General features: G+C 38.8%; 1 protein-coding gene across 33 annotated transcripts in view; it reads right to left on the reverse strand.

Annotated features, from left to right (window-relative positions):
* Nucleotides 1–16,354, reverse strand: part of LOC114671950 (uncharacterized) — a 474,108-nt gene that overhangs the window by 285,789 nt on the left and 171,965 nt on the right. For 19 of the 33 annotated variants that reach the window (XR_013402462.1, XR_013402465.1, XR_013402467.1 and 16 more), the window contains one exon: nucleotides 3,902–3,983. The exons of the other annotated variants lie outside the window; for them this stretch is intronic. Coding sequence is in view for 1 of the 19 variants with exons in the window: in XM_077958665.1 (XP_077814791.1) it covers nucleotides 3,902–3,983 (82 nt within the window). In the remaining 18 variants the exon portion in view is untranslated. The remainder of the gene's footprint in view (nucleotides 1–3,901; nucleotides 3,984–16,354) is intronic. 33 annotated transcript variants of the gene reach the window in all.

Consider the following 16,354-nt stretch of genomic DNA (forward strand, 5'->3'; position numbering starts at 1 on the left):
ACATCAACCCAATCTATGTAGATGAAAATCCCTCCTCCAGTTCTACTGACAACAGCTGCAAAAAAAAAAAAAAGTGTCTTTTATGAGATGCTCTTCGACAGAACAAATGACAAATCCCCCTAAACATAAAACACATTTCTCCAAAAGAAAAACACTAAACTCAAACCACAAAGCCTTCACAAAGTTTAACAAAGAAGAAAGTTCTCTTGACTGACTGAGGCAAACTGTCTTTCTCCCAGATGCGAATGTGAAAAGAGACATCAACGTCATATTCTTCATGATTTACATGCGCCAAAATTAAAAAGGTGAACTCACAAGTTTGATATTCATACCCCGGTAACACTCACAGAAGTCACAGGGCCAGGTCTCTGTCCAAGCCATGGTCCCTTCAGACCTGATCGAAGATGCTAGTCTTACCTTATTCCCTACTTTTGACATAGTATTTCAAGACCGGTCAGGGATAAGACAAGATGTGAAGGGAGAGCTGGTTCAAAGAACTTCCCGGACTTGGTTTCCCTTCTGCCTTATTCAAAGGCAAGAAAGCATGTCCATGTTACCTAAATTCTCCAAAATGAGCACTGCAGCATTTTTTGCAAAATTACACAGACCCTGGGGCTTCATCTTCCCTTCCCTGCAGATGAGCTTTCTGTCTGGTTATAAAGTAAACTGAGCCCTCCAGAAGTAGATGGCCTCACTTTCCAGCCCCTCCCCACCTCCTTTCTGAGACCCATTCTTCCTTCCACTGGACTTCACCTCTAGAGAAGAGCTCCCTCTTCCTGTTAGGGACTGATGTTTGCACTTGAGGTTCAGCCTCTGCAGGGACCTGACTCCAGCAACAGCATCATCTCTTAGTGTGCAACGGACTTTGCCTTCTCTACTGATACTATTTTGTTCTACCTATAAACCGGTAGATCTCCTGCATAGTAAGAACTTCAACCATTATCTTGAGGCTGTACTTCTTACTGTATCTATGATCCTGTTCACCAATTCCCTTTACACCTTCTTGGAAATCAGTCTGTGTCCCACAATCTGGCTTCCATTCCCCCTCTGCAAACTGGTTCTTGACTGGGTCAGTAGTGACCTTGACTTGCTACATCAGAACTCTTTACCTTCTTCCTTTCATCAGTTTTCTCTATGGGGTTTGACAGTGTACCTTTTCCTCCTTTTGGACTTCTCTCCTTCTCTGAATTCTGTAAGGCCTTCTGTCCAATATCTCCCTCCATTTCCCTGGCTACTTGCTGGGTTTGTCACATTCTGTATGTTCACTCATCTTCTCACTTTCGAAGTCATTTTCTGACTCCCTCACCCATGCCAGGCCTCCAAAGGATCAATAGGATGGCAATCCCTGTCTGTAATTTTACCATTGCGTACCAGTCTCCACCATATCTTTGTTTATGCCTGAAATAACTTTCGCAGAGAAGATAAACTCCATTTCACCTGAAGGCTTAAAATTCAGATAATTCTTGGCGAACTAAAATACCAGAAATCGTTTTTTTTTTTAAGAGATCATTTTGATGGAAGAAGGGGAAGAAGAAAAGCAAGTCAAACATTCTCTGTTTCGCAATTTTTTATTTATCACGAGCGAAGTCATAACAATTGTCCTCTCTATATCAACTGTCGGAGAGATGAAAGTGCCCTAAAAATTTTAAAGGCTGTGGTAATATTATTACTAACTGGAATAAATCCAACTGGTGATGCTGGGTAAGCTTCTATACCTCTATTTTCTTGCAGTCTTTTCTAAGGCATAGTGCAACCATTTTGACTAGAATACTTCTCATAATTTTCCCTATCACCTATCTTTGAAGATCTGCTGAGTTATCCTCATCTGATCCTGAATTAACTAGAAAACCAACTCTCAGAAGAGGTGAGAAAGAGTGCAGGAAGGCATAAAAGAGGCAGGAAAATGGAAATTTCTAGAGTAAATATGGGCTTTTCAAAATTCATTTTAGATCCAGCAGGACTACTGGGGCAAGAAACATCTTTTATTCTTTTTCTAACAGAGGATGTTTCTTGTGTTAACAAGAAAAGATATGTATATGTTTGCCTAGTTTTGGTCACTGTTCTGTCTAGGATCGAGCAGCCAATACTAAACTCACATGTTTGCAGTGGAACCTTGTACACCTTCTCAGAATGTGGGATGGGAAGGAAGGCGCTGGGATATAAATTAAGAGGTTGGCTGTCATCAAGTCAGCTTCCTGTTCAAGAATCTAAAGTAACTATTTTACACTAATAAAGTTCAATAAATATGTCTGGTTCATTCACACACAGAGCCTTGGAAGTTAAGTGTATCTGTGCAACTTCCTCTGGCCAGTAAAACATGAGCAAAAGGAAAATATGGCGTTTTCAGGCAGAAGTCATAAATGTGTTTTTACAATTCATTATATTCTCTTATTTGTCTTCAGCCATGGCAGAGGAAATGCCCACTGGCATGGGTTCTGGGGTGGGATAATGTTAAGAAACACCCCCAGCCAACCCGTAAAGAATATGAAACATGAGCAAACCAGATATTTGTAACACATGTCTGGGTCTATACTGAATTAACATCACTCTCATCAAGTCTGGCATCCTAAATCCTACCTAACTAGGCCCTTCCCTAGCTCTTGTATCCTTGCCTCTCAACATGTTCCAACATAAAACAGTTTCATGAAGAGAGGTGTGATGTCTGAGTAGCAAACTGAGCAGTTTAAAACAATGCCATTTATTATTTCAATTTCCATGGGTCCGGAATCCAGATGTGACCTAGCTGGGTTCTGTGCTCAGGAACTCCGAGGGCTGTAACCAAGGAGGCATCCAAGGCTGGGATTTTATCTGAGGATTGGAGTCCTCAGCTCCTAGAGGCTACCTTTCCCCCTGGGCAGTTCACAAAATGACTGTATAGTTTCTTCCAGGTCAGCAGGATAGTCTCTCTTATCTAAAGGCTCACCTCCTTAGGTCAAATGCACCCAGAAAAACCTCCTTTTGATTAACTCCATGTCAGCTAATTAGGAATCCTAATTACATCTGCAAAACTCAGTTCACCTTTGCATATAATATAACATAATCTCATGAGTGACATCCCATCATATCTCAAGTCCTGGTCACCCCACTCAAGGCTGTCACTGGGGGTCATCTTGGAATCCTGCCATTGTAGAAGGCCATTCTGCCTTCTCACCTCCATAGGCTTATTCCAGCTCCTCTCGAGGCTGAACTGACACAATACTCCCTTAACTGCAAATCCTTTCCAGTCTCCTATGATAGTCCACATTTTTTCCCATTCTTTATCCCAGAAACAGACCCTTTCTTTCCAAAGTCTGCCCTAAGACTGCCACCCACATGCAGAGAACACTGAGATCTCTCTACTTCTCTCTTCTCTCATAGTCCTAATCACTATATAACCTATACACAACAGGAGGAAGTTCAGCAGCCGGTGAGTGAACTGCACTTCCCTCCAATGACTGGTTAAATGTGGGAAATCCTGTGGACCAGATGTCACTTGTCCCCAGGAGAATCAGACTGAGGTCATTTTTAAAAAGAATTATGTCTTACAGAGGAGATAAGGGCCCCAGCAGTAACAGGCTGGCAGAGGAAGTGGAGCTAAAGGTAGGTGCAAGAAAGGGCAAGTCAAGAAATACACAGCCCTGGTGTCAAGAGAAGGGTAGGGGGTGTCCAGCAAGCAATCTCTGCACAGCTATGAACTGTTTCCCCAGAAGAAAGTCATCTTTAATCATCTGTTACTGTTTCCAGCCCAGAGAAAGCAAAGCCACCTTACAACAGTACCAGTCATGAAAGAACAGTCCTGTTTCTCTGACTTTTCTCTGTAACCTCAGAAGGGCCTGCAATGAGTCCTAGAGCAGGGAAGAGGTGAGCAAGAAAGGGAGAATGGGTCACTTGGAGAAGTTGGAGAACAAAGGTAAAGACTTACCTCTGCAAGAGGATAGAAACATTGCTTTGCACTGATCCTAATGACTTTTTTCCCCTCAAAGTGGCCATTGGACTTTCATCACCTGAAAGTAAATAAAAAAAGCAGCAGGGCCCTGAGTTTTCATCCAGTTCAGTTATCATTGAACAGGTTTAAAGGAAGATGTGGGGATACAAATAAAGTTGCTTGAAGGGTTCTGCTCCATGTGTCCTGTTCATTCTTGCCATAGGTTCTTATTTCCTGTCTCTTCATGTAGCTGTGAGCTCTTTGACAAGGGGGCTACCACTAGATACCAAGTAAGTCTCCAAGAAGTACTTTTGATTTTAGAATTCAAAGTCATGGATTAATATCTGTCTTGTCAGCTGCATTGAGAACCAAGATGTGATCTTTCTTGTCTTTTCTGAGAAAAACAACAGCATATTTCAGCTACAGTACACACACACACACACACACACACACACACACACACACACCCCTACCTCCTCTACCTCCTCAGGTCTTTTTGAAATGAAACAGCACAATTCCTAGTACCACATGTATGGAACCATGTTGTTTCTTAAGCAGACAACCTCTTGATCTCAGATTAAAGGCTGCACGATACCTCTCTGGTTATTCAACTTGGAAACAGAGTCTAAACAAGAATTTCTGGGGAGCGACATTAAAGGGGAATTCAAAGTGGGGACCAGAGATTTTCTGCAATTGTGCTAACTGTGATGCAAGCTGTGAAAGAGCAATCTAATGGAGAAATTGCAACTTTTTCAGACGTTTAGGGAGCGAACAAAGAAAAGAAAGTGGGTGTCTTAAATACCCACTAGGTGTGTTATAGTGGGTGTGTCAGCTATAAAGAAAGAAAGCCCCACATCTCTACTGATTTGATTGAAGAAATAAATAATAAGCTCCTTCAGCACTCTTAAACAAATAATTTAGGGGCAAAAGTCAATATGTGTTTCAAAAATATCACAAAGGAAACACACACAGAGCTAAGTGTGTGTGTGTGTGTATTCACATAGATACAAATTCACTTTTATGACCCACTCCTCCATTCCACTCCACCTCTGAAAAACAGAAAAAGTCAACTAGTAAAATTAGACATTGTTTCTAAAATGTCAATTTCTTGGATCAAGACTTTAAAAACATGAATTTCCAATTACAAATACAGCCAACTTCTCTGATCTACTTCTGTCTATTGTGTACATTTGTTTGGGGTTTGTTGTCAGTAAATCCCAACCACTTCAGCTCAGTAGATTTCTGTATCATACCATAAGAAATAAGCTCAAGTGATTATTTCATTTAATGACACTCTACAAGGACATTTCCTGGTGTGGAAGCAGGCAGAGGTGTCCTCTCCTGAGATGCCCTTTCCTGAGACCCGCCTGAAGTTGGAGAAGTTCTTCGTGTGACTGCAACAGCAGCACTCACTGTTGATGAACCAAGCTTTGCACTTCAATCACATCCCACTGCACTGAGAAATCAAAGCTGAAGAAAAACTGGAAAGTGATCCTGGATACATTGGAAAACTATTAGGTCAGTGCAAAAGGAATTGCAGTTCTGACATTGAAAGTGATGCCAACAACCTCAATTACTTTCACTTTTGCACTAACCTAATAATTGGGGAACAAGGGCCAATAGCAGATTTATTTCTTTTGTGAATTATCAGCAAAGCCCCTGGAGGTACAGCTGATAAAGTAATGCAGATCAGAGTGTTATAGAAGAGGAATGAGTCTGGGATACAAAAGATATGGAAGGTTCTATTATGAACATTCATACTTCTGTTAACAAGGCCTTAAACGTGCCTTCCTTGTACTGAAGCCTCAGAGGAGCCTATGTCTTAACTTGAACAGTCCCTGTTGAATCATAATCTTCTAAAAGATGTTGAATTGCTCCTTCTGGGAAAAGAAATTCCAAAGTGGACATTTCCCAGGAATAGGGATTTAGAGGTTAAAAATAATAATAATTAAATAAATGTTTTAAAAGTCTTGATCCAGGAGGCGACTCTATCTAAATAATTTGTCATTTACTGAAGCATAATTAAAACCTTAGCCACAGATTGAGGATAGGAAGTCAAGAAACTAATAATGCCAGACCCATGTGTGCATGTGTTAGTTCACTGAGCAACTGTGTCGTGGCACATGCTGTCCCTAGGTCATGTGTTGAATTTGTAGGGAGGAAATGGAAATATATAAAGGAGCAGCACACAAAGAGGACATTATCAGAAGAGACTTACATGTATTACCTCATTTAACCTCCCCCCCTCCACTATAAGGTAGGGTTTTTTATTATCCGCATTTCACACATGAGGAAACCAAGACTCAGCAAGGATAAAGCACTCACTTAAGCTCAAGCAGATATTCATTGGTGGGGCCAAAAATGGTGTATTTCACCTTAACTCCAAGGTCCATACTTTCAATCACAACAGCGTTCTGAATTTATGAGACCTCAGGTTGCAGTGTAACTGGAGTGGTAGCCTTGAAAGTGAAGGGGTCACAGGACTAGACAAAAAATTGGTATGAAAAAAGGAGAGTGAAACCATAAAATATGACGTAAGCATCATGCCTCCCTGCCATTGGGCAGGCAGATTCCCCTGCTAGAACGCTCTTCCTCTTTTCTTCCTCCTAACTCTTGCCTTCACCTTGCAAGTGGGCGCTCCGTTGTCTTCATCTCCCTGCCACTCCCTCCTGTGGGTGTCTGTCGTCTTGTACGTACTGTATACTTGTTACACGGTGTTGTTTTACAAAGTGTGCTTTACATATGCCTTTGTCACTTGATCAAGAACATCTCAAGGGCAGAACCAACATATAAATTAATCTCAATTGCCCCTGCTCTTAGCACAATGCTAGTGCATAAAAGGCATCTTTAAAATAAATAAATTAATGAATGACTATACAAATATGGAAAGTGGATATAGTTTTCCTCTTATAATGAGAAAACTAATTTGGGCCAGGAAAGTAACATGAGGAGAAAGGACCAAAAATGGCACTTGAGGTCAAACTATAGAAGTCATTCATTAAGTCCGAGTTAAGGTCCATGGGTTTTATATGTTATGGGCAATGGGGAGACTATGTAGGCTTTAGGTCCAGGAAATGCCATGCTTTTGGGGGTTTAGTGGGTTTAGACAGACCTTGGCCACAGCATGGTTGGGAAGCAGAAAACCAGTAGGGAGCTCATTGATAAAGGAGAGAGAGAGTAGGTGTCCGTAGCACTAAACTTTAATCAACTTTACCCTTTTCTTCCAACTTACAAATAATGAGCATGGGCTTGGGCATAACTCAACCGTATGTTCAAATACTGGACATATCCACTTAAATAAGATAGATAGATAGATAGATAGATAGATAGATAGATAGATAGCTTTCTATGAGCCAGACACTCTTATTTGTTACATATATTGAACTTTACAGCAACTTTATAAAAGAGATCCTGTCTCTTTTAACAACAACTTTATTAAAAAGCTGTGTTTTTAACCCTGTCTCTTTATAACAAAAACGTTATAAAAGAGACCCTGTTGTTATTCTTATTCTACAGAGACCTTAAATGACTGTCCTATGATCCCTAGCTCAGATGGAGGGTTCCAGGGATAAAGTCCAGCCTCTACCATTTACCAGCAGATGCCATTTACCTAGGACGTATTCAAATTTGGGGGACATATCCAAACCATAGCACCTGCTTTCAAAATACATGTACAATCTGTCCATTCCTTGCATCTTCATTACCTCTACCCTGGTCTAAGGCCCCATCCATGCCCACCTGGACAAAAACAACTGCCTCTGGACCAGTATCTCAATTTCTTGCCCTGCACAATCTGTTCTTTACATAGCGGCCAAGGTAATCTTGTAGAAATTGTAATGAGTCACATCACCGCTTGCTGAAAACATTCCAGTTGCATCTCTTACTTTTCTCTATCCTGACCTGTAGCACTTGGTCTTCTTACTCCCTAGAATATTCTTCTTTACATAACTGAGTCCAGTCTCAGCTACTGTTACCTCCTTCAAGATATCTTCCATGATCACCGGGTCGAAAGAAGTCTCCCTGTCAGGTACTTACTATCACATCACACAGCTTTATTAAAAACATTCATCTCTCCCTGAAAGTGTCTTCTGTATTTGTCTGCTTACTTTTATATGTCTGGATCTCACAACTAGAATTAAATTCCTTAGGAGCAGTGGCATTTCTTCTTTGTCATCTTCTTCTTTTTTTTTTTTTTTTTCTTTACCTCTTTACACCCAATTAATAGAACATTATCTGGCATATAGTAGGTGCATTTGTTGAATGAACGAAACCCCGACTCTGTTCCTTATTTTGTGTTTAATGTCGGGTAAATGATTTGACTCCCTAAGGTCTACCCTATGGGATGGTCATGGGATTGACATAATATAAAGTATGTGAAGTACAAAATACGGTACTTTACACATGTCAAAAGTTCAATCTATTTCTGTCCCTCTTTCAAATACACAGAATGCATATCCATGTGTTACCCCATTTTCTATAATTATTCATTCCACTGCTTGTTTCTGTTGCTGATAAGCATCCTTCTGCTCTACCAACACTTCCCCTATGTGATGCTCCATTATGTTTCTTTTTATATTGTCTGAAACAGCACTGGGAGAAGAGGTGTTCCTGGGGTGGGTCACGTGATCACAAAAGCAGATTTTGCTAGTCAAAAGTGTCCAATAAAAATGGGAAGTTGCTTCCTAAATGTCTCTGGAAGTCTGTGGTTTAGTTCACAATATCTTAACAGATTAAGTTAATGCAAATAGCAGATGTATTTTGTAGCAACAAGACAAATGTTCAGCAGAATTAAAGTTACTCATGTGTAGTCACACTGGGAATATTTGCATGATATTTTGCTAATTGCTCCAAAATCTGACTTGTAGAAAATAAACAAATGGGAAAAAAAATAAACCAGCAGAAATTATCCCCAGGCCTCTCTGGTTTCTCTTTCCAGCTCCCAATGTCTTTCTTCAACCACTCAACTTGTTCTGAAAGGCTGACGGCATTTCCCAATCTACCAAGCACTTTTTTGAACCTGATACTTTTGTGGAGATGCTTATGGTTTTCCCCTAATAATGGGATGTCTTTCAAAAGCACTTGATACATTTTCTCATCCTGAGTCCTTTTGTCAAGTTTTCTTAAACTATTTCTGGTGACTTTTTGTTGACATCAACTAGGTATATTATTTTCTGAGCACTGCAATAACAAAGTACCACAAGTTGGGTGGCTTACAACAACAGAAATTTATTGTCTCAAAGTTCTGGAGGCTAGAAGTCTGAAACCAAGGCGGCAGCAAGGCTGGTTCCTTCTGAAAGCTTTGAATGATAACCTGTTCAATGCATCTGTCCTCACTTCTGTGGATGGCGGGCAATCCTTGTGTATTAGCCCACTCTCACACTGTTAAAAAGAACTACTTGAGACTGGGTAATTTATAAAGAAAAGAGGTTTAATTGACTCACAGTTCCACAGGCTGTACAGGAAGCATGGCTGGGAGATCTCAGGAAACTTACAATCATGATGGACAGGCAAAGGGGAAGCAAGCACATCTTCACATGGCAGCCAGAGAGACAGAGAGTGAAGAGGGAAGTGCAACACACTTTAAAACAACCAGATCATGTGAGAACTTACTCACTATCATGAGAACAGCAAGAGGAAAATCTGCCCCCATGGCCTAATCGTCTCTCCCCAGGTCCCTCCCCCAACATTGGGGATTATAATTCAATATGAGATCTAGGTGGGGACACAGAGTCAAACCATATCACCATGGTACTCCTTGACTTGTAGATATCCAACCTCTTTCTCTATCTTCATGGGACATTTTTCCTGTTTCTCTGGGTCTTCATATGACTGTTGTTTTGTTTTAATATGAATGCCAGTGATATTGGGAATAGGGCCTATCTTACTCCAATGTGACCTCATCTTATTAAATCTGCATGTGAACTAATTAAATCAGAATGTGACTTCCAAACAAGGTCACATTCTGAGATACTGAGGGTTAAAGCCTTCAACACATTATTTTGGGGGGAAAACAATTCAACTCATAACACTAGAGGTATCCAAACTTTTATGAACATACAGACCAAAACTTAAAATATATTGTGCACTCACCTCATTATGTCTGTGTGGTTATATGACATATATATACACACACACATATATTACATGTTTTATATATATGTAATACACTAACTTACCAATATGTCATATCCATTATAAAGCAAACACAAAACTGGAAATTAAAAATAAGAAAAATGAGATTGAAGTGAAAATACTCAGTTCCCTTCACCCTAGTGGATCATCTTGTCCTCTCTTTCTTCAGTGAATGCGGTGCTTCTTGAATAACTGTGAAGGGGGTGCATGCAATGGTGTGAGGCAGAAAAAAATCACTAAAAAGAGGAAAGGAAAATGACTGAAACAGAAAGATCTGGTTTTGACAAAATTGAAGAGTTTGGGGTTAAATGTACGTACAAAGTTTAAGATCATCATCATTAAAATAACCCGCCATTCAATTTGAAGTGGGAATGTTGTTCTTAAAGAATCAGCATCAATGCATTCCACCCATTCTATTACAATTCAGAAAGAGTAACTAGGAAAATCTCATTCCCAGTGGCAGCAGTCCTTGCTCTTCCTCTGTTTTCTTTCTTTTCCTCCAGGAAAATGGATTATTCACCAGTATTGTTTAATCATCATAAAAGATAGGAATCCCAATGTGAAAACAAAAGTCCTGGGAGAACTTAGTTGTGCCTAGCACAGAGAACTTGAGAAAACGACATCTTCTCTCAAGGCCCCAGCTTCTGCATCCCGGAAATGGCTAAGAATATTTGCCTTATCTTACCCAGGGTTCTCATGGACCAAACATGGCTCTAGACCAGAAAACACTTTGAAGAGCAAAATATGCAGCACAAAGACCGCACTGTAGCTCCCTTCACGCAAGCCAGTTAATTTGCTGACTGAGGAACTTACTAATCAGGATCCTAGGGCAGATCACACAACCACATCAAACCTCCTCAGTTTCTCTATCTGTAAATTGGGGATAATGAAGCCCATTCTGACAATTTCAGAAGACTTTTGTAAGAATAAAATAGGAGCATGTACAAATAAATACAAATAATCGATAAAAGCACACTTTGCTGCAACACAGTAAGATTTTATTATTAGTGAATTGAGAATGTAAATGAAGCTTTCTAATTTATTAATATACTACAAGAAGGCAAAAATCACTCTTCAGCCTTGAGAGACCAAAGAGGAACTTTATTAGTGTGTCACTCCAGAGCTAATTCAGAAACATTAACAAGAAACAAACTACAAGAGCAGTACAGCTCAGTGTCTGGAAGTATTAATACTTTCAGCTCTGAGGGATAAACCCACATCTAAACTAAATCATCCAAGTAAAACCTACAGTCCTAAATGTTCATGTTGTCACTACCTAGCAAAATTTTAGAGAAAACTAGAGGAAAGCCTATCTTGTCATTATTGCTCATTATCTGACTTCATGGTCTTGCTCTCTGTTCTCTATACCTCTCACTCATCTCATTTGATCTTTTTTCTTCTGAGGTTTATGTTTCGTTTTATGAATTCAGGATGAAGAGGGGTTGAAACAGACCTGGCTCCTCCCCAGCCATCACTGTGAAAACAGGGGCTTCCTGTGTTAAATATCTAGATGAGGCCAGGCCTCAGTCTGGAGGACTGTTCCTTCTGAGAGCCCTGCTCACCCAGCTTCCCCAGCTCAACGCATACCTTTCTCTTGATCTCAAGCACTTCTTTGATTCCCCTTCTCTTCACCTCACATCCATCTCCAAACTTTCTCCAAAGCAGCTCCTCTGGAATCATCTTGCCTATCCTCTATTCTCCCAATCCCCAGAATCCCATTTCAACAGCCTCTCTCCCAGTGTTTCAACATTTTTGGAAATTTCCATTTTTCCCATCCACCTTTCTGTAATCAAAGAAACATCTGGCGAGTTTTCTTTAGCCAATACAGGTACAGTCGTGCATCACTAAACAATGGGATGAGTTCTAAGAAATGCACTGCTTGGCAATTTCATCTTTGTGTGAACATCAGAGCGCACACCTAGATGGTATAGCCTGCCGCACACCTAGGCTATGTGGCATAGCCTATTGCTCCTAGGCTACAAACCTGTAGATCGTGGCACTATACTAAATACTGTATGGAAATAGTAATACAATGATAAGTGTTTGTGTATTTAAACATAGTAAAGGTACAGTAAAAATACAGTATCAAAGATTAAACACCTGAATATGGCACTTACCATGAATGGAGCTTGCAGGACTGGAAGTTGCTCTGGGTGAGTCTGTGAGTGAGTGGTGAGTGAATGTGAAAGCCCAAGACATTACTGTGTACTACTGTAGAGCTCATAAACACTATACACTTAAAGTTCACTAAATTCATAAAAATTGCTTTTCTTTCTTCAAAATTAAATTAATCTTGACTTATTGTAACTTTTTTGCCTTATAAACTTATATTTTAACTATTTTGACTCTTTTGTAAAAGCACTTAGTTTAAAACAAACACCTCGCACAGCTGTACAAAATATTTTTTCATATCCTTTCTATATGTTTTTTCTACTTTTAAAATCTTTTATTTTTTACTTTAAAATTTTCTTAGTTAAAAGCTAGAACATAAACATACAAATTAGCCTAGGCCTACACAGGGTCAGGATCATCAATATCACTGTCTTCCACCTCCACATCTTGTCCCGTTGGAAGGTCTTCAGGAGCAATAACATGCATGGAGCATTATCTCCTATAACAGTGCCTTCCTCTAGAATACCTCCTGAAGGAAATTCCTGAGTCTGTCTTACAGTTAATTTAGATTATTTTTAATCAAGAGAAGGAGTTGACTCCAAAATAACAATAAAAAGTATAAATACCATATAACAGTGATATAACTGTTATTATTATTATGTACTATATATAATTGTATGTGCTATGTTTTTTGTTTACCGCACTAAACGGTTTAATAAATGCTTTATGAATGCTCATTTAAAATGAAGAAAATTGTTTCACAGCCTTTTCTTAACATTAATTTATTCTTTTACCTTTTGTTTTCATAGAATGCCAAGCTTACAGAAAACTCACAGGAATAATACAAGGAATTCCTGTATGTTCCTTATCTAGATTTACAAATCTATTTTATTTATTTTTTTATTTTCTTGTTTTCTTTTATTTTGATTGCTACATAATCGATTTACATTATTTTAGAGTACATGTGATGATTTAATATATTCATATAATTTGTAAATATCAAATCAGTGTATTTGACATATCTGTCACTTTCAAATTTTATTTTTTATTTATTCTGGAAACATTTTAATTATTCTCATCTAGCTATTTTGAAATGTACAATAGATTATTGTAAACTGCAGTCACCCTACTGATCTATCTAATATTAACTCTTATTTCTTCAATCAAACTACATATTTGTACCCATTAATCAATTTCTCTTCAAGTTCCCTCTCTGCCACCCTTCCTGGCTTCTGGTAACCATCAATCTACTTTTTATCTTCATGAGATCCACTTTTTTAACTCTCACATGTGAGTGAGAACCTGTGATATTTGTCTTTCCATGCCTGGCTTATTTCACTTAATATAATGACCTCCAGTTCCATCCATGTTGCTGCAAATGACAAGATTTTATTCTTTTTTATGGCTGAATAATATTTCATTCTATATATGTATGTATCACATTTTCTTTATCCATTCATCCATTGATAGGCACTTAGGATGATTCTATATTTTGGCTATTGTGAAAAGTGTCGCAATAAACACAGGAGTACAGATAATCTTTCTGATATATTGATTTCCTTTCTTTTGGACATATACTCAATAGTGGAATTGTTGGGTCATATGGTAACTCTATTTTCAGTTTTTTGAGGAACCTCCCTACTGTTGTCCATAGTGGCTGTAGTAATTCACATCCCCACCAACAATGTACAAGGTTCTCCCTTTCTCCATTTCATCTCCAGCATCTGTTATTGCCTATCTTTTTGATAAAAGCCATGTTAACTGGCTTGAGATGATATCTCATTGCAGTTTTGATTTGTATTTCTTTTATCATTAATGGTGCTGAACATTTTTTCTTTTTTTAATTTTCTTTTTCTACTTTAAGTTCCACATACATGTGCAGAATGTTCAGGTTTGTTACAAAGGTATGTGTATGCCATGGTGGTTTGCCGCATCTATCAACCCATCACCTAGGTTTTAAGCCCTGTATGCATTAGCTTTTGTCCTGATGCTCCCCCTCCCCTCACCCCGACCTCCAATAGACTCCAGTGTGTGTTGTTCCCCTCCCTGTGTCAATGTGTTCTCATTGTTCAACTCCCACTTGTGAGTGAGAACATGTGGTATTTGGTTTTCTGTTCCTGTGTTTGTTTGCTGAGGATGATGGCTTCCAGCTTCATCCATGTCCCTGCAAAGGACATGACCTCATTCCTTTTCATGGCTGCACAATATTTCATGGTGTATGTGTACCACTTTTTCTTTATCCAGTCTATCATTGATGGAAATTTGGGTTGTTTCCATGTTTTTGCTATTGTGAATAGTGCGGCAATAAACATATGTGTGCATGTATCTTGATAATAGAATGATTTATATTCCTTTGTGTTTATACCCAGTAATGGGATTGCTGGCTCAAATGGTATTTCTGATTCTAGTTTCTTAAGGAATTGCCACACTGTGTTCACAATGGCTGAACTAATTTACATTCCCACCAACAGTGTAAAAGTATTCCTATTTCTCCATAGCCTTGCCAGAATCTTTTTTTCCTTGACTTTTTAATAATTGCCATTCTGACTGGAGTGAGATGGTATCTCATTGTGGTTTTCATTTGCATTTCTATAATGATCAGTGATGTTGAGCTTTTTTTTATATGTTTGTTGGCCACACAAATGTCTTCATTTGAGAAGTGTTCCTTCATACCCTTTTCTCACTTTTTGATGGGGTTGTTTGCTTTTTTCTTTTAAATTTGTTTAAGGTCCTTGTAAATTCTGGATATTAGACCTTTGTCAGATAGGTAGACTGCAAAAATTTTCTCCCATTCTGAAGGTTGCCTGTTCACTCTGATGATAGTTTCTTCTACTGTGCAGAAGTCCTTCAATGAGATCCCATTTGTCAATTTTAGCTTTTGTTGCAATAGCTTTTGGCAATTTCATCATAAAGTCTTTGCCCATGCCTATATCCTGAATAGTATTGCCTAGGTTTTCTTCTAGGGTTTTTATGGTTTTGGATTTTACATTTAAGTCTTTAATTGATCTCGAGTTAATTTTTGTATAAGGTGTAAGGAAGGGGTCCAGTTTCAGTTTTCTGCATATGGCTAGACAGTTTTCCCAGCATCATTTATTCCATAGGGAACCCTTTCCCCATTGCTTGTTTATGTCAGGTTTGTTGACGCTCAAATAGTTGTAAATGTGTGGTCTTATTTATGAGGTCTCTATTCTGTTCCATTGGTCTGTATGTCTGTTTTGGTACCAGTACCATACTGTTTTGGTTATTGTAGCATTGTAGTATAGTTTGAAGTCAGGTAGCATGACACCTCCAGGTTTGTTCTTTTTGCTTAGGATTGTCTGAGCTATACAGGCTCTTTTTTGGTTTCATATGAATTTTAAAGTAGTTTTTCTAATTCTGTGAAGAATGTCAATGTTCGTTTGATGGTAATAGCATTGAATTTATAAATTACTTTTAGCAGTATGGCCATTTTCACGATACTGATTCTTCCTATCCATGAGGATGGAATATTTTTTCCATTTGTTTGTGTCCTCTCTCATGTCCTTGAGCAGTGGTTTGTACTTTGATGTTGAGCATTTTTTTCACATGAATTTTTGCTGTCTATACTTTTATGTGAGTGGCAGCACAGTGGGATTTTTTTTACAACAGTATCACCAAGAACACATGAGTAATGCACTGCACTGTGACATTAACACAGCTACAACATCACTAGGCAATATAAATTTTTTCGGCCACATTATAATCTTATAGGACCACCATTGTATATACAGTCCATCCCTGACTGAAACATTGTTATTTGGTGCATGACTGTACAGGTTACAACTACCCACCTCCAATCTAATCCTTTACTCTTCTAGTTCTTTATTTATCATACCTAGCTTCAATTTGCATCTGAATCAAGCTACTGCTGCCTGTTCCTATCTTAGCTTAATATTCACTCTGCTGTTTATATGTCCCTCCAGACATTCATCTATGAGAAACTGCTCTCCATCTTAGAAGGCAGCTTAGAGGCTGGCACATACAGTGACTACTCAGTTTTATTTCAGAGTAAAGAAGGGTCCAGGGCCTTGAATATAATAGTTGAGACTGAAATCCTAACCTTGTGATTAAAAGCTCTATGTTTGAGGGCAAGCTATGTCTTTCTCTGAGGTTCTGTTTGCCCATCAGTAGAATGAGGACAACAATATCCACCTTGTGGGGTTTTTGTGAAGATTAAATCCAGTGAGA

This window comes from Macaca mulatta, chromosome 13, assembly GCF_049350105.2.
Source record: "Macaca mulatta isolate MMU2019108-1 chromosome 13, T2T-MMU8v2.0, whole genome shotgun sequence".
NCBI lineage: Eukaryota > Metazoa > Chordata > Mammalia > Primates > Cercopithecidae > Macaca > Macaca mulatta.